Raw genomic sequence first — 24583 nt, forward strand, 5'->3', positions numbered from 1 at the left:
TTTCAAACAGTCAGTCACCACTGCATTTTCTTCGTTGCATAGCAAAAGTTTCCTTCCACCTCAACTCATCTTAGATGTTAAAAATCTAACCACAAATTGATGGTATTATAAACAGGAAACTCAGTGATTAATTCATGAGTATAGAGTCCTGAAAACTGAATGTGTGCCTTTTAAAACTTAGACCAAAGGCTTTGTTTGCCTTTCCCATCACAAGAGAATACAATGGGAAGGCAAAGTGGCCCTGGGCAGCCACAGAAACTACTAGTACCTTGAATATGTTAAACTTCCCACACCCTGACACATGAGAAAAAATTGTTCTGCTGACAAGCTACCTTATTTATGGTAGTTTTCTATATATAGACTGCATCAAAGATCTTACAGTTTTGGTTGTGAGCTTAACCTTTAACAGCTGAGCCCTCTATCCAGCCCTGCATCAAAGATCATACAAACTATTTGTTACTATTAAATCATGTTTGAAAATTTTCAGGAACATCACAAAAATTTATAGTTTTCCACAGCATATCTCTAGATTTTTTGTGGGAATATTATACTGTCTTCTACTTGCAAAAATTAAATATAATTTTTGAGTATGCCAAGTTAGAAAGAAATCTGAGAAACCATAATAAAGCCTCATCTTAACTTCTTTAATAAATTATGCTAATATATATCTATATCAAATTACAGATGAATATTTTAAACTTAGACTTATAAGACAACAGTGACATTTGGTAATTTTTCTCCCCTCAGAAAAATTTTAAACTATATTACAATAAAGCTTATATAATTGTATCAAATGGGAAAATGCTTTTGGTTGTTGTTTCACAAATGAAATTATTGCATAATTACAATAAAAATATCTATTTTTTTCAGGAATATCTTCTTTTATTTTGTTTAATTCAATTTTCTATAGAAAATCTGCTTGCCATATTCGAAGTCAAAAAAAAGAAATTTTTCGTAAGTACAACACTGTTTATAATAATAGAACAAACACTGAAGCTCATGTTTTATTATAATACAAACAAAATATACATTTAACAATTTTAATTATGTTATACTACAAGACTACGTATTTTTTAAAGTAGAAAGATTCAAAATTGATTGCTAACTACTTACAAAGATAGAATTAAAATCAACTGTGGATCCTGACAAGTTTTTATTTTTCTTCCCCAAAAGAGTTATGTTTCAAACTTTTCACTAATACTTTTGATTACAAAATAATCAAGAAGAGTTACAAAACCTGTGCATTTTTCTGTTCTTAGATTTCTGATTTGTAGAATCTGGGAATTTTAAATCTTATGCTTTTTAAGCCTCACAAACAAACTGAAAATTGTAGCATTATGATCATCTACTATGAGAAAATATATATTTGTATTTAAAGTAAAAACAGCTATACATCTTCCCCAAAGGCTTTGCAGTTAAAACACACTGTGACAAATGTGCCAACAAATGGTACAGTCCACAGAGAGGGGATTCCCAATTTCACTTTCTTTGTCTTAGTGAAATGTGTGAGATATACCTTAGATGTATATTTAAGGGAAAAAATCACTGTTTACTGAATGGTCTTGTTTAATTTTAATTTTTCATGTGAATGAGATGACACAAGCTGTCCTGGGAACTCAATCTTGGTTATGTTATTTCAGCAAGCAGTCACTGTTGCTGTTTTCTACCTGAAGCCACCAATACAGTAGAAATAGCATGGAATAATATACAAAGAGTCAAGTTATAAAATAACAAAAGAAAACCTCCAAGTGTGTGACCGTATCATGGCCAGCATTTTTGGAAGCGAGTCTTACTTTGAGCAAAAGACACTGGAATTGTCAATGATCCATGAAGAGTTGTTGTGGCTTTCTGTAACTTGCTGGTTTTCCCTATGCTTATTTTGGGTTTTGTTAAGTAATTTGACTTTTTTTTTTCTGAAATGTTTGCTCAATCACGTGAATATAGAGTTTTGAGCTTGTTAGGAAAGAAAAAATATATTTTTACATAAATTGATTATTTAGGCTATCCATTTCTAAACAAACTCTTAAAATTTCCAATAAATTAAATGCAAATGAATTCAGTCGGACAAAATTTCATTTAGCAGCACAAATGACTGGAATAAAAATTCAGCAATAACACACAGGAAAGTTAAGGACATATATTGAAGATAAAGAAAAATATAAACAATGAATAAGCAGATATGTTAGAGTCTGTTCTGAGAGATCTGGTGTCTTTGAATATTTGAAACTTAGAGCAATGTTCTGCCATTTCATTATTTCATTACAGAGTTTCTTTATTCGCAGTGGTTAGAAGGTAAACATTGCCCGTGTAAGCAGGAGGTATTCACACTCTTCTAAGGGTTCTGAACAAGTAATAAAGTGTGATTTAGATACTATTTGTGTTTAAAAATACATATAAACCTTAGTCTCCACTTTCATTAGGTAACCTTATTTTACTAACAGTTTTTATAATATATTTTACTCATCAGTAGTAGTTTTGTATCCAAAGCAGTCAGAATTTTAAATCTAGGGTATAGAATAGATTTCCAGAATGTTGATAGGAATGAGTTACAATTGAACTAAGTAATTAGAAAATTGTTTGGGCATTCTTACTTAGATAAAATTAATTTTTTGAAGTCAATACAAGTATTAGAACATTGTGTGCTTTTTCAATGCCCTCCATATTAGAGTATTACTGTCTGATAGACAACTATCTGCAAGTATCCTTTAAATCAAGCATGATCCCTCTGACTTGCTTTGAGTTTGCTGTGAGTTTGTAGGACTCTCAGCAAACTAATAGATAAGCACCCTTGTGTGGTATTTGATTACTAGTCTAACCATAATACACAAGTATGTGTATGTATTTCTTCTGGAGACACAATTCATTCTGGTTCACTTAAATAGTTCCTTCACTTTTCCCTTTCCTTAGCATGAAGCATCTACAAATATTTATTATTGTACTAGGCCCTCTCAGTTAAGTGTAATGTCTTTGAGATAGGCGCCCAATGTGATTGAACAGATTAAACGAATATAAGATCCTGACGATACTATGAATGAAGAGATTGACTATGTAACACTGCTCTTTAATCACACAGGCTTCTGGCAGACGTCTTCCAAGTGTGTGAAATGCATGGGAAATAAGCAAGGTCCATTGGTTCTCTAGAAAGCAGCCTTCTTTATAGGAAGTGACTAATTGTTCATTTCACACTATAAAGAGTGTGAAAAGGCCAAACAGGAAGGCTAAGGGCTTTGTGCTGAAGCGTGGAAAGGTGAGTTCTGCAGAGATTGGCATGAAAGCAATGTTCAGAGGGAAAGCTGAATTTGAAACATGCTAACAAAACACAAGTGGTTTTTATATTAATGCTCATTGTTTTCTTTACAGACTGACTTGTTGTGAAGCTACTAAAATAATGCTGCTTGAACTACAATGTACCACCTTGGAAATTCATAAAATTTGTGCGAAGAAAAGAATGTCAAAGAGTTCATTTAACCCTTCCCGTCATCAAAATTTTGCACTTATCCATTCATTCAGCAAATATATAGCCCCTACCTTGGTCATCTATTTAATTATCTATGTATGTATTACATATTGTTTTCTCCTATTTCCTCAAATATAGTCAAATAAAGATGTAAATGAAAACAATATACAGAATATGATAAATATGTAGAAAACCAAGAACACAGAAATATATTGATTATAAATAAAATATTGCCATCCCAGAATTCTTTACAAATTTTACTTTCACTTGAGCTTTTGCCAACAGTTCGTTATAGCTAGATTGTTTTTAACTGATACATTGCAAGTTGGGAGATAGTTATGCACTAGTAGAAAGAGTTCCATTACATTCTTTCTAGTCTGTTTGTAGTTTCCTGCCTTTTCATTCAATATAAGTTTTCCTGGGTGCCATAATTTATGGCTATCCCTCTGTCTGTCTCCTAGGTCCTATCTGGATTACAGCGCACACCATGTCTCTCTTACTATATTAAAATATTTCCCCATGTTTTTAAAACATGAATTGTGTATTCTGCATTCTAGAACACACTATGAAGCATCAAGTTCTGTCTGTGAAACTGTTTCTCTTGACCAGTCACAGGGAACCTTGATGGGATCATTAATAACCTCTCCAAAAACAACTGTTGCAGTGTACTAGGTGTAGCTTGTCCTGAAAGAAGTGTCACACCTTTCTAAATTCTCAGACCTGGTCTAAGTGTGGGATGGTAGACCCTTGAGAAAGCTACTGTCACTAACATACTTTTTAATTTGTGCCTCTCCTCCAATTCCTATAACATCATCAATTCTAGAATGGAATGATTTAGCTACTTATAAGAATATAACCAACTGCATGAGAAACTCCATGTATAATGGATGTGCTTGGGAATAATGCACCTTCCACTGGAACTGATGATGTCCATTTGCTTACTTCTATATATGATGTTAAATTCAAAACATAAGACATTTACAAATGTAAGGCTCCCATTCTGAGGACAATTCTTGACTTTGCTGATATCAGTTTTGTTATCAGAAAGCTGGTTCAGATAAAGTCATATCTACCACAGACAGTCTTATTCAGTATGCCATTCTGTGCCTTAATGAGACTCCATGGAAGGCAGCTATTAATTGCTTTGAGGGATGGACAAAACAGAAGACAGTATTTTGTAGGCAGGTAAATAATTTTCTCTTTAAATTAAATAGGAAACTATGTAGCTACAGCTCTGTGGAGCTCATCCAGGTCTCTGTGATGCCGTCGATTTCGTTTCTTCTTTATTTCCTGCATGTGCTTCCACTTTGGGCCGCCCTTGTTGCGCTGTCTCCGCTTCTCCCTGTACCACATCTGTTCACAGTACTGGTCCAGGCTGAAGTTTGGGCTGCTAAGGATTTGGATGTAGTCTTTGTATCTCAACCGTGACTCAGCCAATAGATCCTTGACCTGCCCCTCCTGGTGCTCTGCCCTTTGGGTATTTTCCATCTGTTCATTCTCAATGACATTCAAAGTCAGCTTTACTACGGTGTGGATGAAAGTGTGCTCCTGTGCTTTGCAGTAATACATCCCAGAGTCCTTCTTCTGCAGACTTCGAATCAGTAGCCCATAGTCTGTTTTGATGATCCTTTCATCGGGTTTCAACTGCAGGTTGAAAAAAAAATGTAGGTAATAAATTAGAAACAGAGAGCCATAAGCAAATGAAAACAGACCACATAGTTTTACTTAGATGAACCTAAAAGATATATCCTTCAACTTTCTGTCATCAAACATGGCATTGTCAGCCATAGTTGAAGGTGGTTAAAAAAAAAAAAAATCAACAATCAGCTAAAGTAGTGGCCCCCAAGTGATACCGTGAATTCTCTATATTCAATTTCTGCTCTCCAGTGCAGAAGCAAGAATGAAATGCTGTGGAGAACAATGAAGTAAAATGATGTTATCAAGCAGCATGTACCGATATTTCAGATGGAAATCAATGGCCTAAGATGACAAACAGTTTCAAGGGAGATTTTACAAATAGTCACTTATTAGTAGAAGAACTTGGAGTGTGTACTGCTTGTGACAGAGAAGAGAACAATGGTATTGGCTCTACATTTTACATATCACCAGAAAAACAAATGATATGTATAGTTTATGAGAGCAAGAAACTGAGTAGGAAAAACACGGCTAAGGCTTTGGACATCAGAGCTGTAACTGAACAGGCCTGTACTGTGAAAGCTAGCATCGTCTAAACCTAATTTCCCTGTTATCATCTAAACTTGGACAAGCGATACTGGGCTGCCACATTGGTTGGAATTTTTTTACCATAGCTTCAAATACTCTATCTAATATGGTAATGTGATTTAAAGTGTGAGGAAGCACAATGACTAAGACCTGCCCTGAAATGCTATGCACAACCCTTTGAAGCCACAACACTGAGAGACAATGCAAAGGTTAAGCTTGCCTGGTTCACAATTGGTGTGAATAATGAGCTATCTTCAATATAGCAGGGGCATGTTTATCAACGCAAGGGCCTTATTTCAATGTGGGGTGTTGTAGAAAAACAACAACAACAAAGAAACCTGGAAGAATTCCCAGTTTACACATCTGTCCCAGAATTGTAGGCTGCTAGCGGATGGAAAAGAAAGAGGCATAAAGACAGCTAAATTAAATTTATTCACAGTGGGTGGACTATACTTCACATTCTTATGTGAAAAGTATGTAGGAAAAAATCTCTCTTATTCTGGAAATATGAGAAAAGGAAAAGAAACATCTTTGGCTACCAGCCCAGTTAACTAACAAGTATATGGCAAGCCACCCTTGGTGCCAGAAAAGTGCAGCTGGCAGGGAACCAGTTGAGGCCAAAGGCAGGTCACAGCTCAGATCCTTGGTTAATGAGGCTGAATGGTCTCCAGGCCTGCCTTGTACTGCCTCGAGTTCACACCATCAGGCCTCTGCTTGGTTCCTTGTTTGTGCCCTTTCCTTAGACCATTTGGCGAGCTGGCTGTTTTCCTTTCCCACTGGATACAATCAAATAGCCATGACATCTTAAAATGCTATCACAATACAAACCAACCTCAAATTAATTTAAATTCTCAAACCACAGAAGCTTCCTGCCTAGAATAAATGTGGATATGCATTTGTATACATCTAATGGGGCACTGCTGAACAAGAATAGCAGTTTTGTATTTAACACAGGACATGCATGCCTTCCTTTTAAGTAATTTTATTGTAATTGCTTAAAAAGTCTAAATCAATCTTAGATCTCAAAATACTGGGTCTATGAACTTGGATGCTGGCTTCTCATCTGATTGCTTCCTTCTATAATTCATTTATCTTCCCCAGTGTTTCTCACCTATTAGTTCCTGACTAGCACATGGTGAATTTGAAAGTTAAAATGTGATGTATCAGCAGCATTGTAGCTGCTGTGTTGTACAAAGGGTTTTATTTTTTGCAGTTTCTGCAGTTTCCTTCACCGAAAATGCCCTGAAACCCAAAGCATGACACATGTCTAGCTGAAGTTCTAATGCATCACTCCGGAGATCTCACAGAACTCTGTGGTCTGACTCCAACTGCTGCCCAGGCTACAGTCAATGCAGCCGTTAGACACAGTCACAGTTCCAGCTATTTGCTTTCTCTGGTTTTCTTTAATCTTCCAACAGGAAGAAATTATGATTGTAGCTTCATGCACACTGGGCAGCACCCCATAGATGTTCTGTCCCTCTCTTTCTGTATCCTGTTTATGAAGCTTTGTCCTGGGACTGAGTTTCCTTCCCTCCACTTCATGTTAGCTCAATCCCTATGGGACTGTACATTCCATAAACACCAGGCATTTCATTCCTAGGTCATGGCCCTTCACCTTTTTTTTTTTTTCCTTCTATGCAATACTTTATCTGTTCTTCAGTTTTTGATCATCAGTGATAAAATACACTTTAATTTTTTTCTCTTTTGCTACATGGATTTACTTAAAGTATACCAGGTTGTTTAATGATTCTTTTCCAACATTTCAAAGTATAGCTTTAGCACAGTGCAATCTGTAATAAAACAGATCTTGATTTCACACATTGAGAAGATTCCTGCAATTTATAGATTAAAAATCTGTGACCCAGAAGTTAGGAAGATGACCTGCAGTCACTTAGTGATCATCACTTCACTATAATGCTTTCATTTTTTGCGGCGATGAGACACATCCTCAGCCCATGGTCCACAATCACATGGCAGCACAGACAGAGGAGAAAACAGAGCTCCTCTCAAAGAGATCATTTCTGGCCACCTCTTCTAATTCATGGAACTTTCTCCAGTCTAGAAGTGCTAAGCAAAACTTCTCTAAATTTAAGAACCAAAACCATTCTTCAATTGGAGCCAGCTATCCATTTGCCTAATGTGAGCAAGGATTGTATACTTGGCATTGTAAATGGAACTCTTCAGGAAGGCAATTCATTTCAAATGAGAAGAACAAAGGAAGGATGAAGGGCATTTAGATACTAAACAGCAGGTGAAGATGAGAAGTGCCTTATTCTTTATTAAGAGCAGCTGGAAGGCCTAAAGCATTTCTCATGTCTTGGAAGAAACTACAGTTTCAAGAATATTCCTTTCTCCAGAAAACAGAAGATATTACCGGAGGGGAATCAGTATTAAATAAGGACGAACACTCTCATCATGAAAAATATGAAAGTCTATAAACCTGTTGTAAAAAATGTGTTTGTATTTAAAATACTGAATACTTTTGTAGTTTGATATGTGAAGAAGCCAAAATAATGTTTAAGAACAAGATTGTATGCATTTTTTAGGTTTTTCCACTTATGCTACATAATGAAACATTTATTAATGTAATAGAAAACCAATAATCATTTTTGAACAAAAAGCAAAAGGAAAATATTACTAAAGTAATTGGTTCAATTCTTTTAAGAAATGAAATTTATGTGTAACTTTTAGAACAACTTTTTACCTTTGAATAAATATAATCATGAAAATATAAAATAATTTGAAAAAACATTGATGTCTCACTGTGGAAGAAGTTTCTAAGCAGAACAGTTAGGGTAATTAGAAATAAGTAGACTTGCCTATATCAAATATCACCCTTATTTTAGAAATTTTCAAAACTGTTAGAAGCAAAATATATATAATTAAGTTACTTAATGTGTTACTATGAAATTATTGATTTCTGTAATGTATCAATGGCTCAAGGGAAGTATTTTTAAGCGAAACTGCTAACAACTACCCAAACAATGGACACCTAAGATACTTCACAAAAAAGTAATTAATGGGAAGAAGCATTTGCCCATATGTGCTATTACTGAAGGAAGTAAATTTAAAAAAAAATGTGTGTGTTGTGTGTGTTTGTCTCTCTCTCTCTCTCTCTCTCTCTCTCTCTCTCTCTCTCTCTCTGTGTGTGTGTGTGTGTGTGTGTGTGTTTTCCAAATTGTTAAAGGCTTCTTAAATCTTATAGACAGTATCTCTGGTTCTGTGAGGCAACATTGAAGGACAATCAAACAGTATAAAGACCAATGTCTCCAACTTCTTTTGTTTTCAGGATTTTGTCCTAACTAAATAGAAAAAACAAATATTCAGATGTAAAGGGAACCTTTTTTATTACCAGAAAACATGGGTGATTTACAGATCTTCTGTTAGTTACTGTGGATGCTTTGTGGATGAAGGAGAGACAAAGGCATGGTGTTTACTACTAATAGGAGGAAGCTCGAAAATACTATCATGGCAATGAGGAGTACTGGAACCGAATAAACCCAAAATATCACTCAAGCTTGTCTACACTAAGTGGTCTCACTGTTCCTTCTGTGTTATTACAAGCTTAAAACCATTTATTTGCTTTCATAACAGAAAGAACGAAAGGAAAACAGAGACATGCAGATGGAAAATGCAGATACTGGAAGACGCTTTAAAGGCGCTCAACTCCACCAAGAAAAAACAGTATGGCAAATGGCATGAAGGATAGCTTCTTTTCTTCGTTAAAGTTACTCGCAAAGTTCAACAGAAGCTCAGGGACTGCCAATTAATTCGCTAGCTACAGCATAAACACCATCAGTTTCAAGAGCAGCATTATAAGAAAGTCAGCAGATAAGTGACTCGTGACCTCCCGAAAGCAACCAACAGAGACGTGGCTCAATGAGGAATCGGCTCCTCCTGGCACAGAACAACCTGGTGACAGCATCAGTAGCCCAGGAGACTATGGTCCATCCCCAGGGCTTTTTATGAGCAGAGGAAAGATTCCAACTGGCGACCTTATGAGTGAGGAACAGAAGGCATCCTGCAGGGCAACATGCTTCAAGTGCAGCCGGGATATGGCTCTGTTCCTACACTCAGGAAACGGCACTGCAGGTCTTGGACAATGGGAAACTACCCATTTGCAAAGACAGATGAAAATTCCAGTTGAAACATTGCAGGGAACATACTTTTCAGCAAAATTCAATAAATACATTATTTCTGCTCCATTGAAATTCATGGAGCATGGTACCATCATGATATGTGATATAGTACTGTAAGGTACATTAAAACAACACCTAGAAATTTCAGAAAAATTTAGAATGTAGGTGCACCATAGGCAAATACGGATACCTATAGCTGGAAGAATAACTCAATCAGTACTGCACTTTTCATTCTAAAGGTCAGATTTAATTTGCTATGGGGGACAAATAACTCTCTAAATAATTATATCTAATCTAATAGAAAGGAAAATCACACCCCAGGAGCTATAAAATCTAAAAATTGTTTCAACTCATATACAATTAAAATATAAAAATGTACCTAAAGTAAATTTGCATATTAAAATGCAGACAGCTTTCAGTATTTCTTGGACAAAGAACAGGGGCTTGCATTTTGAAGTAGAATAATCATTACTATATCATATATAGATATAATATTAGAAAAATAGAGTAGAAAATAGATAAGATAGTCTTAAACATTGAGTGCGTATTTCTTCTGCCTAAGTTAGAATTTATGGTTTGTGACATAAAGTTTTATAGATATGTAACATCATAGAGAATAGAGTCAACAGGCATATGAAAATTTCTAGTTTCATACATTTATGTATTAAACTTCAGTCAATAGAGAAAAAAGTGATGCTTATGGTTCTCTTATTTTGGTGAATTTTCTTAACACAGACTTGTGATTACAATATGTTATGAATATTTTATGACATAGTAAGTCATACCTATTAGGGCCACATTCAGTCTTCCCTTCACCACAGTGTCTTTTGTGCAATATGAGAATTGTAAATGCCAATAAAATACCATTAAATTCTTTAATCTTTTTATTTATTTATAACGTATGAGCCTAAGCTAGGCTACGCCACAGAGGTCATAGAGTGCATGTGATGGGGCAAGTCCTTCTGTGTATGTTTATCTTATTGGTTATTAAATAAAGCACTGCTCAGCCATTGAGGCAAAAAGTTAGGTGGGACTAGGAGTCAAAGAGGATTCTGGGAAATGTAGGAAAGAGAAGTCTGGTGATCCAGGCAGGAAGTGACATAGCAGGCAAACTCAGAAGATAAGCAGGAAATCGCTCTTTTGCTCTTCCTTTTCCTCCTGCTCTCTTCTCTACAGAGTTGCCATGTGATTCCTGGGAAGAGGACACCAGTGGAAGGTGTCCTCCATAAGATAAGTCTTATAAAATATATAGATTTATGATAATTAAGACTGAGCTAGCATATAAGAAATCCTAGTCAATTGGCCAGCAGCATTGTAAGCTAATATAACACTCTGTGTGTTATTCTGGGTGCCACATGACGGCAGGGCTCTGTAACATACATGATTTTGTCATAAAATATTCATAATATTTTAATCCCAATTTTCTCCTTTGACTTAAGATTTAAGACATAGATACATAAAACTTAAAATATATATATGTCCAAATGCACAATTTTATCTAATTTCCACTTATGATACAATATTATGGAAATAGATATTTCTGTAAATGTTTCATTTTGTGACCTGGATTAAACTCAATAGTAGCTAAAATCTAGAGATGTTACCATGGTTATGAAAATTTTGTGTTCTTATCAGAAAATGTCTTGAAATTCTTTAAGAAAAATAATTTGAAAGAAAAAATCATGTGAATATATTTTAAAAATGAGTATCAATGCTACATTTTCATTGAATAGGCCTATTCTTGTCCCCAAACAATTGTAACCTATGTTGTTAGTGAGTATAAACTCTTAATTTTTATTGAACAAACAGTGAGGGCAGTGCTCAATGACACTCAAGTTGGTGCAAAGTTAGTATGGAATAGCTTTACTTCAGCTTGATGATAGCATCCTTGCTGATGACTGCTTACCTCCTCACGGTGCTCATCACCTGACCGCTGTATGTACCACTTAACAGAGGCTTGCTGGGATTTAGGTATACATTCTAGAAAAGTGGAATTAAATTCAATTCCAAAAATCACCTTTTCATCAGCTGTTTCATGACTAATGCCTAGAAAGCAAACATAGCATTAGAGATTAACCTTGACCCGATTTTAAAAGAAATGGGAATATAGGTTGATTCAGAACAGATGTCACAAGGGAAGAACCATACACATTATTAAGGAGAAAGGAAATTCATGCTATAATACTGTTACCTGAGAATCAAATCCTATCCAACAGAGTGATCTTTAAACTACACCTGTATCACCCTTGTAGTCTTTCATGGCCACATCACAATTATTTTAAAGAAATAACAATTGATTATATTTAACTCTTACTGTTGCAACTCTTCATTAAATAACTTTTAGGTATGTCAATGTTTTAAGGTTATTTACCATTCTGTTGTTAGTCCTGGAAGAGTAATTTAGTGATTTATTGATTGATTTACATATTTTATTCATTTTCATTTTCATTTTATGTGTATTGGTGCTTTGCCTTCCTTTACACCTGAATCACATGCATACAATTCACAAAGAAGCCAGAAGAAGCTAGCAGATCACCCAGCTTGAATTAGAGATGATTGTTAGGTGTTGGTGCATGCTGAAAATTTATCTAGAAGAGAAGCCCATGCATTTTACTATTAAGTAATCCCTTCAGCCCCAACAGTCTAATTTGAAAAGAGATAACAAGCAGACAGACAGACAGACAGGCAGGCAGAAACAAATATACACACACAAAGAGAGAGACAGAGAGAGAAGAGAGACAGAGATTCTATTTACATCGGTACATAGATTTGATGTGATAATATTTAGAAATTTTGGTATCTGCAATCAGGAAAATAAGTAGATAGTCCAGGCTTGACGAAATTGTGACATGAACAAGATTGACAGCCTGATTGAGAATGGAGACCTTGCTTACATTGTCTACTATTTTGGTTTGGAGTTATTTTTTTACCTGACATGTATTTAGTACAAGTCAGTCAATGAGATGTTAAGGGTAGTACCTCAGATATTTTATTAATTCAGCTACTCTATCTAACATACATTCTATCCAGAGTACTTAAAGGCTGTGTTCCATGTGTCATATAAAATCTGTAGCTCAAATTCATCAAGTAAAAATAATGATGACTGACAGGGCGTTGGTGGCACATGCCATTAATCCCAGCACTTGGGAGGCAGAGGTAGTTGGATCTCTGTGAGTTTGAGGCCAGCCAATTCTTCAGAGTGAGTGCCAGGATAGCTCCAAAGCTACACAGAGGAACCCTATCTCGAAAAACCAAAACAAACAAACAAACAAACAAACAACAACAAAAAAAACTGATGACTGTACATCGAGGCTCAAACATGCACTTTCCAATCATATATTCAGATATCCTATTCTACAGATAAACTAACTTAGTATTTTAGGCTTCAGTAAAGGAGTAAAGGTTATGGAACCTAGGGGAATTCCAAAGCAAAACACAGATAAATATTGGAGAGAAAGGCAGAAAAGTGTTAAGATAGGATGGGCGGGAACGAGTCTCTGAGGAATTGCTGTATCAATATAAAATCACAGGATGGGAAAGTATATCTGTGAGCATTCCTGAAGAGACTACTCACTGCAAGTTGCAGCAACACTAATAGACCCAAGGTAGGACATGATTGTTCCCCTTTAACAAGGGAAAGCCAGTGAGTACACAGTGAAGCAGTAGGTGAGGGAGGAATCCAAGTGGACTGACAAGAAACAACCTAACAGGGTCTTACAGGCCAGGGTGAAATTTCACTAATTATCTAAGAATCTGGTAAAATGATTTTAGTGTAACAGCACCATGATCTGACTGGAGGTTTTAAAAAGGATTACTCGGGATATTGAGTTGATTATAGACTGACAAGGAGGAAGTGTGGCAGCAGAGAAACTAGAAAAGTAGCTCCTGAAGAAAAACCACAGCTTTGTTGCCACTGATGGCAATAACAAGAGGCACAAGAGGCGGAGTTCAGCCTTAGAGTCAGAAGGATTATCAAAAGGTCAATGATAGACTGTGAAAGAAAAAGAGGTACCAATAAGATTCCTAGCTGCTTTTTCACCACAGTTTGGGTGAATTGTGACACCATTTACTATTATGAAGTGGTCTGAAAAACATGAAAAGGAAAATTCTTTCTGAGTCATTCACTGTAGATGCTAAATGGGCATTCAAGTGCAGTTTTGTTGAGGAGGAATGTAGACACTCATATTTAACAGATCGGAGAGGAAAGTTTACTATGAATTCGAGAGTCAAGTAGAATCTATTGCTACATTAAGGTAAACAAATCAACAAATACAGAATGAGAAAATGGTTTGGCATGCTGCCACACTGTAAGTGTGGGATGGAAAAGAATTTGAGAAAATAGAGAAGGTGAAATCTGCAAGGTAAGAGGTCAACCAGAAAGATGCAATGTCACAGCAGTATAAGTGTGCAGAATACTATCTATCTGAGCATAAGTTGGTTTGATTTGTTGTGTCTGATGATTTTCTGATATAAATTAACTGTCAATTATTGATTCAACTTAACAATGATGTTGAGTAAACCCACAAATCTTCCTTACTGGGAATCATGAGCAAAGAAGAAAGAATCAGAGATCATATAAATATCAAAAATGAAAATTGTCTATTGGATTTGAAATGGAAGAAGTTGCCGTGACCTCAGAAAGAAGGGAATGGGCAAGATGATGATTTAGAGAGATCTTGTGCAATGGTTTATTACAAGAATGGTACACGATGAAGGGGAGGCAATTACAGTGAGAGCCTGAGTGAACAACTGTACTGGGTTCATTTTCTTTGTGACTCGTGTCATCATCAGATATAGCATTTTTTCTGCTTTATGCTTGTCGTTTTCCCTAACAGACATGTTAATATGAAGTCCAGGGATACATAGATGGTATTGTGTTTATTAGCACATCCTCAAGTCTCAAAATTGTCCTTGGTATATTTGTTTATATGTATAAAGGATTAGATTCATAGCATGCAATTTTATTCACTAAGGTAAACAATGGACAGAATACTGAGTCACTTTCATATTAGAAAATGCATATACCCTATTCTACACCATAACTTTCTTTGCAGAAAGATTAACTGAAGAGCTAAGAACACCCCTGTGCTTTCCAATCAAGAAATGACTGCTGGCCCACCAATTATAAACTATGAAGAGTTATATCTTTTTGGTCAGCAACAATGTGATGAAAGAATGTATCTTCCTTTCCCTACTCACAGGATTGGTGTGTGTGTGTGTGTGTGTGTGTGTGTGTGTGTGTGTGTGTGTGTGTGTAAAATCTCACCAGAGAAGGATGATTTCTCTGAGTTAAATGTCAGCCTGATCTCTCTGGTTTACATAGCTAATCAAGTTCCAGAGCAGCATGCCAGTCAACATAGTGAGACCCTGTCTCAAAAGAAAAGTGTGTGTATGTTGGATTGGGGGATAAAATTAGAAGACAATAAAAATCTCAAAGTTGTCTACATTTTTCAGTTTCAAATTTTTCCCATTTTCCCACTCAGCAAGCCACCTTTCTACCATCCTACATCTCCCTACTCAGATTTTCAAGATCTTCAGTTCTGTAAATCTTTTCTTCTGAATAACCTACCCTGTAACGACCTCTCCTTTTAATAAATTCTGTATTACTAATTATTTCTTTGGCATCTTGTCCAGAGGGCATAAGCACTCTAAGGAATTTCTTTGCCTTGCAGTATACTCAGATCAATCAAGTACATCCATAACTTACTCAATGCACATTTACTACTTGAATACATACAAGAATAAGTGAATGTAAATAAAGTGCAAATGACCTAAAAAATTTCTCTAGTAAGCACCATTTATTTTTTTATCAGTCCTGCCTGGGAAGTCTTTAGTTCCTCAGGATTCTCAAGTGTTTCTGGATAAACCCTTGTTTGCCTCTAACAGAATCTTTAAACTTTACAAGGATATATAAGGCACTAGAGAAGAAACATTCTATGGCACAGGAAAGTAAAAGACATGTGAAACAAATCATGATTTAACAAAGGATTATTCACTTAGGCAAGTAGACAGGGAATGAATTGGTTTATAAAACTCCTGTTGCTTTTCCAGAATGTAAGCATTATACAAAATTATATATATATATAAATTTATATATATATATATATATATATGTTTATATTCATACAGTAACTTTAAAAAGATATGGGAAGACTAGGCTTATCATTTTAAGTGGTAAGAAATGGGCATTGAGCCTATACTTACTATCTTCTATGTCCCAGCACTGAGTGATTGGGTCCCCATACTTTACATCCTGGCGTCTAGCTCGCCTATGGAAAGAAGATTAGGCTAATTAGATCTTCATATATAATTGGAATATAGAAAGACTGTGTCTCATGCTAACACTGACAGATGCAAACTGTACTTGTGTTACTGTGTAAACTAAATGCATGTCAGAGTTCCAGTCAATCAAACATTAAATTCTTTTGGTAGAAAATTCCAAACAACAAATCCTGCTTTGCATTAATATGTTCAGAATTTCATTTTACTACTTTCTGTTCTTGCTCTGACTTGACAAATTATTCAACAGAACAGATTGAACAGGACTAAGATCCAGGTTTATAAACAAGACACAGGAATAACTTTCCTTCCCCTCCTTCTGGTCAAAATCATAATATACAAAACAGTTTCAGTGAGTAGGAAAGAACATATAAACAAAGAAACCTCACTGTGTCTAAGTTTATTCTATTATACCCTTTGTTCAATAAATTCTGCTCAGTTAGAAACAGAACTACAAGTTCAATATCAAATACATATATACATGTTATTATTATCAATAGACATGTAGCTATCTTTGTAATAGTGAAAATAATACAAGGGATTTTGCATTATGTCACATATTGCCCTCAAAAAGATGCATATCTATTTAAAAAGAAATGCCACATTTCTATTGAATCTAAGTATGTCTTATACTTTCATAAAGTTTCATTGGCTTTGTCTACTTTTAATTTAAACAGAGACTATTTTAATACACACACACAAAAGCCTTAATATTGTATATATTAGCATTTTATTACATAATATTTTGTTACGCACATATGTAATTGTGAGGTGTTGCCATTGGGTTAAATGTATCTATCTCTTTAATTACATTTTGCAATAAAAATATTCAACATCACTACTGGTTTGTTTGAATTGTACAGTTCATTGTTATTACCTTTACTACCCTATGTCACTACACACCAGGATTTCTTATGTCTAATAGTATTGCTAAATCCTCTAAATCTAGTATTGCTAGATTCCTCTTTCCCAGCCTCTCTCTCCAGTCCATGTTGTCACTTCAGAGATCAGAGAAACAGCAGTAACCTTTCTCAGATGCTTGGGGTGCTCCCTAGGGGCAAAGTTGACCAGATGACAACCTTGGAAAAGAGTCATCCATTGTACACAACTGAAACCTCTGATGGACATTATGTTAGGTAAGGGATCACATCACAGTGGCATGTCTCTAAGATCAGAGATACAGTCTTGGGAAATACAGAAAGAAAAAAATTATGATGCTATAAGGAACATAAGGTCATGAATGTTTTTCAATCTTGGCTTCCTCAGGAACGGGATCAATTAATCAAAGTGAACATTTATTGCCAAGAAATGAGCACTCTAGTTTTTCAGCTTCTAGAAGAGAATTCCCCAAAGACTCACTAAGATGAGTCTATTCTGGGCAGAAAAGTTTAAGAAAATGTTAGCAATTATGGCTACACATAATCATATTTACTTACTTATGTTTAATTTATAAACTTTAAAGAACATAAAATGTGTCTCAGTTTTAGCCAATGTATGCAGATGCACAGTTAGTACCTATAAGCTTGGAGTCATAATGTTTAGAAATTGACAAATCAGTGAAATATTTAAAATAAAGTAAATGTGGTAGTGAAACTAATATATGCTCTTCACTTAGAGCGCTAAAAGACACCAAAAGTGGAAAAAATAATTTAAAATGAACATAATTAAAGGCACATATAATTTGTTGACAATTTTGTCATGAAGAACATATACTTTGAATAACACCTTAGAAACAATGTTACTAATATGTACATTAAAAATAATGATGATAAATATTCATCAGACATAAGTATTATTGATAGACATTCATATTATTTCTAATTGTTCTGCTATTAAAATAGTGTAAAAAAGCATATCATATAATTCTGGATAACTCTTACTTGTGTATGTGGAATAACACAATGGTTTAACTTTTCTGGATATTTTCAAGTATTTATAAAATAAAAAGCTACCAATGCCAAGGAAACAGTTTGCTGTTGAAGATTATCTGAGTGACAGAAAAGTTACTAGTTGTACTGTGGGCTGTGTCTAGACTTCCACAAGCATGCTTACTTATAAACAATTTGCAAAACAGTAGATGTGAATATATGCATATTTAAAAATCTGAGAGAAGGAATGTCAAAAAAAGTAGTTAATAAGAACAATTTTGCAAGGTATACAGGATGTCATTATGTAACAGCTCAGGTCATTCTGGAACTCATGTGAATTCTCCTGCCTCAGTCTCTTGAGTTGTGGGATTACAGGCATAAGCGACCATGGTTGGTTAAAAATCCGATATATAATTTATCAGAATTTTTCAAAGTTTCAGAACATCTGTTCTGTCTTCCATACTTTAATTTAATATAAAATGATTGAATATTTTAATTATCATATTCTTTCCACAGGCCAAATTTTCAATTTGTCTTTAATTTAAACTACAAGACAAAGCTTCTGTATGAGAAACTCATGTGGGAGGGAGGAGCACCCTGACCTTTTGGAAGTGGGTGCATATCTTGAGCAAGCATTTCCATCCCAAGCACAGTAGGGGTCTCTGGCAAGACAACAATCCGCACACGCTTTCCCATAAGTGTCACATCTGTGCAAGGAGAGCTGAACCAGTCCATCCCAGGAGCCAACATATAACTGTTGCTGCAAATCAAGCAGAAAAAATGAATCAATCCTATTGCCCACATTAATCTTGAGAACCACTGTTTTGTAACCACTCCTTTTGTAAGTGTCTTGCTACTTTTAAAAAACTAGTAGAATTGTGAAGAAGGGTAAAACAAGTCAACTTCTTCTATGCCTAGCCAAACTCTGTTTTGAAGATGTCGATAATAAAATGGGCAACATTCTAAAAAGCTAAAGTTGGCTTGGCAATAATTTAAGAAGGTAAAAAACAAGCTGCTAGACTGTGGAATTAAGATGTCAAATTCTTTCTCTATAGAAGAAGTTATACTTTGGTAGGTTCTAGCAAGCATAGATATTACAGGCAACATTGATGGCATGCCTCTGCCATGACTCTCAGCATGACAGATGACTAAAAGAGATCCCTGACACTATTTTAAGATGAAGTGATCTCTAGAAGAATATAGGTCACAATTGGGAGAGTAAATGTTTGGTATCTCTATGCAGACATCACCAGGTAGACTTGAACAATACAGCCTTTTCTCATAAGCCGACCTCTGCAGAGGACCCACTCCATCTTCCACAGACAGATCTTTCTAAGAAGATGGTCTTTCATGACATTCCTTGCTTAAAAACTGCAATGGCTTTTGTCTTTAAGCTGTTACGAATCCATCACGAGGACAGGTAGAGACTCACATACTCAGGCTTCCTTCTATTCTTTTACTCCAAGTGCACATATTTTGGGTCAAATTTTATACACACATAGAAACAGGTGTACACCCTTAATTTTCATGTTCTTATTCCTTCATTCTATGCCTCTTTTATTTATTTGGTTAACTACATCATTCATTACTCAGTTTGTCTATATCTTTTGCTATCTCCCTTCTCTTGGTCTTTCTGGTTCCTTTCCAAGTTAATTTCTGCCCATTTTCTTTGGGGTATAAGCTTCAATCATTTATTACCCTCCATTGTCAGTGTGCTCCCTCTCTGTCAGCCCACCCAGAGTTTCTGGAGGAGAGATTGATGCTATGCCACTGGTTCTTTTCTGTATCTCCAGTGCACACTAGCAGTAATTCAAGTAATAAATGCTGTTGAATGAACAAATAAACAAAGAAATACCTCAGAAGCAAACCCATTCAGACTTTCCTCTAATAACTAGGCTTCCAAGTTTAATTGTAACAATGACTTAATGTGGAACCTATGTTATTGGATGACTGTCTTAAATCTGGAGGGTGTGTGTAGAAATAAAATGATAATTCTAAATTTAGTCAATTGAGATGTGGATTATAATACAAGGGAACTGTGAATCATATCATATATATTTATGATTATTCAAATTGGCCACCATTAACACTTACATCGATTTGCTTAAAATATTGGCATGGAACATTCTATTTAAACTTACTGCATGATGGGGATATAGTTCAGTGGTGGAAGAGGTGAAGTGCTTGTCTAGTATTTGCAATGGCCTAGGGTCAATCCCCAGCACTGAGAAAAAGAAAACAAGCTTTTGCTCATTTCTGTCAGCAAACAGTATTTAGGAGGCGGTGTCTGAGTCAGATAATAAGATCCTGTCCCCAGAAAAGTACTCATTAACTTACTTAATGGGTGTAAAACCCAGGGTTTGATGCCAACCCTCACTAAGCAAGTAGAATTAAATAAATTTAAACTCATAACAAACAAAAGAATTTCCCAGTTGAGAAAATTGGTTCAGAGTTTGTTATTGAGTTAAGGATTGAAGGTTAACTCTTCAGTGTTGTGTACCATGGTTCATATTTTTGAAATCCTAGATTCCCCAATTAACAACCCTTTTTAATGCTTGAGATTGGCATCTTAAATACATGTCTTACGACTTAAGCAAAAATACAATCTCAGGAGAACAGACACCCACTCTGTTTTTGGAGGCAAAGGAAGGGAGCACATACTGTTCACTATTCTGTTAGTATGTTTCTCTCCATTCTCCCATTGTAAGGCTGAAGCAATGATTTCTGATCATCAGAGGAGAAACAGGCAGCCTTCAACTTTCTTAATTATTAACAGCTTAACTTCCAGTCTCCAGTTTCAATAGTTTCTGCACATCAACTTTGATTCAGGGAACTTCAGGCTTCTGAAGCTAATTGTTAAACAAAAATTACAAAGTACCTGCTTCAGTGACAACTCCATGTTCAATATGGCTGTTGGGTGCTGCAAACAGAAGCAAAATGTCAGTAAAAAACATTTACATCTTTATGGTAATCAGTATATTGTTTTAGTTTACACCAAGCTTGGCTGTCCAGACTATCAGTGAGAGGAGAAAATTAACTTATTCCTTGCCATTTTCTTGCAATGTGTATTGATTCTATGGTACCAGACTTGACGAAAGGGCTTGATGTGTTTTAAAAGAGAAAACCTAGCTAACTGTATAAGGAGGTGCTGTACTGAAAATGCTTCCTAGTTCTTCAAAGGTTTTCACAATGTTCTAAATGTGCCTTTCTTAATGCCGGCATATAATTCATAATAGTGCTGACAAGTACATCTCCATATTTATTTATTGCTCCATTCTGATGTTACTTGTAGCAAAAATTCAAAACATGTTTAAAGTAACAGAATTTAAAAAGTTGTGGTTCTGTTTGTTGATGGTGATATTCTTTATGTGATACCTCAAAATATCAGCATGTGCAGTTTCATGACATGGATCAGATTTTATTTCTAATAAGAACACAAGCATGAGTAGAAAAGCAACCAAACAAAAAAAAAGGAAAGAAAACTTTTAAATGTATCTTACATATCTATTATCTATCTCATATTTATTCATTTATTGATTTTATGTACTAATTTACAAACTATAGATGTTAGGTATTTAAGATGATCTACAAAATAAAAATTTGAAGTTAAAAAGTTTGTTCTAATAATTTTTTGTTGTTGGTAATTTTAAAAAGATGGCCATGATCATTAAATTGTGTTTGGGTTTTGTTTTGCTTTTAATTGCATTTTACATTAACAAATTTGCTAAAGACAGAAAGGAGATACAGGTAGAGCATAGAAGATAAAGGAGTGGAGATTAAGGAAAAGAGAGAAGAAATGAGAGGAAAGGAGAAATGAGAAGAAGGGAGGGGAGGGGAGGAGAGGAGAGGAGAGGAGAGGAGAGGAGAGGAGAGGAGAGGAGAGGAGAGGAGAGAGGAGAGGAGAGGAGAGGAGAGGAGAGGAGAGGAGAGGAGAGGAGAGGAGAGTTTGGGGGACGAAACTCAATGGTAAATTGTTTCCACGTGAAAGGCCATAGGTTTCATCTCCGGCACTAAAACATAGACATAAATTGATGGATTGATCGATCAATAGATGCATGGATAAGAGGAAGAGAGGGAGGAAGAGGAGGAAAAAGAGAAAGAAAGAAAGAAAGAAAGAAAGAAAGAAAGAAAGAAAGAAAGAAAGAAAGAAAGAAAGAACTATGGTCATTAGGATAACAGTCCATCCTTGACTCTAAGACCCATTGGAGAAGATTTGTTTTCTTGCATGTGTGTGTATGTGTGTGTGTGTGTGTGTGTGTGTGTGTGTGTGTGTGTGTGTGTGATAGAAACTCCCTAAGCCTCTGTTCATTCACCCTTATGTTTGGCCTCAAGTTTTCCCTTAGGAACCACCCAGGATTTGTTTTGGAAGAGGCCAGATAGCAGGTCTTGTTCTTGTTAACTTCTTGACCACTATTATCATCACATGTAAACAGGATCCTGGAAACCCAGCATGATATTTAACTCCCTTCACAGTGGAGGACTCATCTCTTTCCAGACAGTGGATGTTTGCATGGAAACAGTTTTTAATAAACTTTTTAAAACAAAACAAAAACATAAAAGAACAAATTTTCTAAAAAAATATAACATTATTTCTAATGTCTTATTTTTTCATGAAATAATTCTAAATACCTCAGAGTAGCTACAAAGAATTCCTACCACATTAAAATGTGTTTATTGTTAAAAGCAGAATTTAAAACAAAGAACTCTTCCTCCAGGTTTACTAACTTCCATTTAGAGGTGAGAGGATTGTGTCATGCATAACTTATTATAGTTTAATTTTTTTCAGTACAGTAAATCCTATACATGATTCATAAACTTACCCAGTTTTCACAAATCCATTTGGGAAATCATTGCAATGTTACATTCATAAAGTATAAAAGCATCGGGTAGTATGTGATACCAGGCTTTCAGTCCATGTGGCCATTTGACTGATTATATGCTTGGAGAATACAATAGAAGAGTCGACCCCAGGGGCCTCTGTCAGTGGTATCCAGCAGCAGTAGTGAATGCCTTTCCCACTTGCTTATATGACCTACTCTAATGCTTAGGCCAGAGAAACAGTGGACACTCATTTGGACTCTTTCTCCAGGAAAACTCAGAGAAAAGACAAAGTGTGAATGAACAGCACTGTCTAGTCGCAACCTCTGTCTGGCGCCCTGGGTGCTCTCTCACCTTGAACACCTGGAGCTCCTCTAGTACTACCTCTTCCATATTCCACTTTTCCTTGGAAATGCTGACAACTTTGAGCACCGTTCCAATGTCTGAAAAAAAAAAAAAAAACATGGACCCATAAGCCCACTCTTTCTATTTCAATCTTTAGTTGAAGGCATGTACCTTGAAAATCTCAAAAAATCTGAAAAATCCCTCACATTTTCCTCTGGATGCTTTCCAAGAAATCTGCCCAAGTAAAGTAGTAAGAAATGAAGCCTATGGTATATGTTGTTGCCCTTCCAGAGCAGATACTTATAAAGAGAGTACAAGGCAAAATACACAGCAGTTTTGTAACTGTACATATGTATGTATGTATGACTAATTTAAATATTGGTTGAAATAGCAGAAGTGAAACAAATTTTTAATTTTATTGTTTAGATGTGAAACTATGCTAAAATAAAAGTTAAATAAACATATTCATTTCTCTTCAAAAAATTTACTTAGAAACTTTATCTGATTCACTATAAACAAAATGGGATTATACTCTTCTAAAATGTGAACAAATGGACCAGAAAACAAATGGATCTTTTTATGGTCAAAACAAACTAGTCCTTCAGCTATAACGTGTTTTCAGAATAATTGTTAATGGGTTAAAAATTACAGTGTATTCAAGTTATTTCAGCTCAAGCTTAAAAGAAACCATGAGTTTAATGATACATATCAAAAATGATGTTTAGAGAAAGTATCTTAAATAATTGTATAAGGAATGCACTGTGGCTGTTTAGCATATAAGTATATAAAGATGATCAAAAGTTCACTACTAAAAAATGAAAATAGAGTTACCACTTTACAATTACTCTATTGAAAACATGTCTTTAAAATTCTGAGCAGTGGGGATTGAGAACAGGGACATTCAGTAATATCACTATGTGTAGAAAATTGCCTAGATTGCTTAATTTTTTAAAAACATGACTCTGTGATGTTCAAAACCGCTCAATACATTTTTATAATACAACATTTACTTTTTAAAGTCACCATATTTCTCTCAGGAAAGGTTAGGTACTACCATCTAGTGGCTGAGTGCTGTTTATGGTAGTGAACTTAAGGACCTATGAACCAGCTTTGGATGGCCAGAGCAAATTAAATTTAGCTCCTGAGAATTAATAACATACTAATTAAAGCTCTAACCCTTAAATAGCCATCTCTGCAGTCTCGGAAATGGAGCATCCCTTAGATTATCTAGGGTTTGCACTTGCCATCTGTAACATAATCAGGCTTGACAGCTGGTGCCCAAAGGCCCTAGCTCTGACAGGATCTTTCCTAATAGCTTAATTTCTGCCAAACAGTTGTAGTTTTCAAAATTTAAGTAATTCTAAAGTTGTTTTATATTCTTAAGAAACTGTTCCAATAAAACATCTAGCATTTAAACTCATTAATTTCTACCACAGAAATGGTAAGTTTATTAG

General features: G+C 35.3%; 1 protein-coding gene across 1 annotated transcript in view; it reads right to left on the reverse strand.

The window, feature by feature from the left end:
- Positions 1-4675: 4675 nt before the first annotated feature.
- Sema3d (semaphorin 3D) overlaps positions 4676-24583 on the reverse strand; it is a 111695-nt gene continuing 91787 nt past the window's right edge. Inside the window, exons 12-17 of the mRNA XM_035451650.1 lie at positions 23139-23227; positions 20845-20886; positions 18569-18726; positions 16024-16088; positions 11726-11865; positions 4676-5101 (exon numbers count right to left, since the gene is read on the reverse strand). Coding sequence (XP_035307541.1) covers positions 4676-5101; positions 11726-11865; positions 16024-16088; positions 18569-18726; positions 20845-20886; positions 23139-23227 — 920 coding nt within the window. The remainder of the gene's footprint in view (positions 5102-11725; positions 11866-16023; positions 16089-18568; positions 18727-20844; positions 20887-23138; positions 23228-24583) is intronic.

Source organism: Cricetulus griseus, assembly GCF_003668045.3.
Source record: "Cricetulus griseus strain 17A/GY chromosome 1 unlocalized genomic scaffold, alternate assembly CriGri-PICRH-1.0 chr1_0, whole genome shotgun sequence".
Classification (NCBI taxonomy): Eukaryota; Metazoa; Chordata; class Mammalia; order Rodentia; family Cricetidae; genus Cricetulus; species Cricetulus griseus.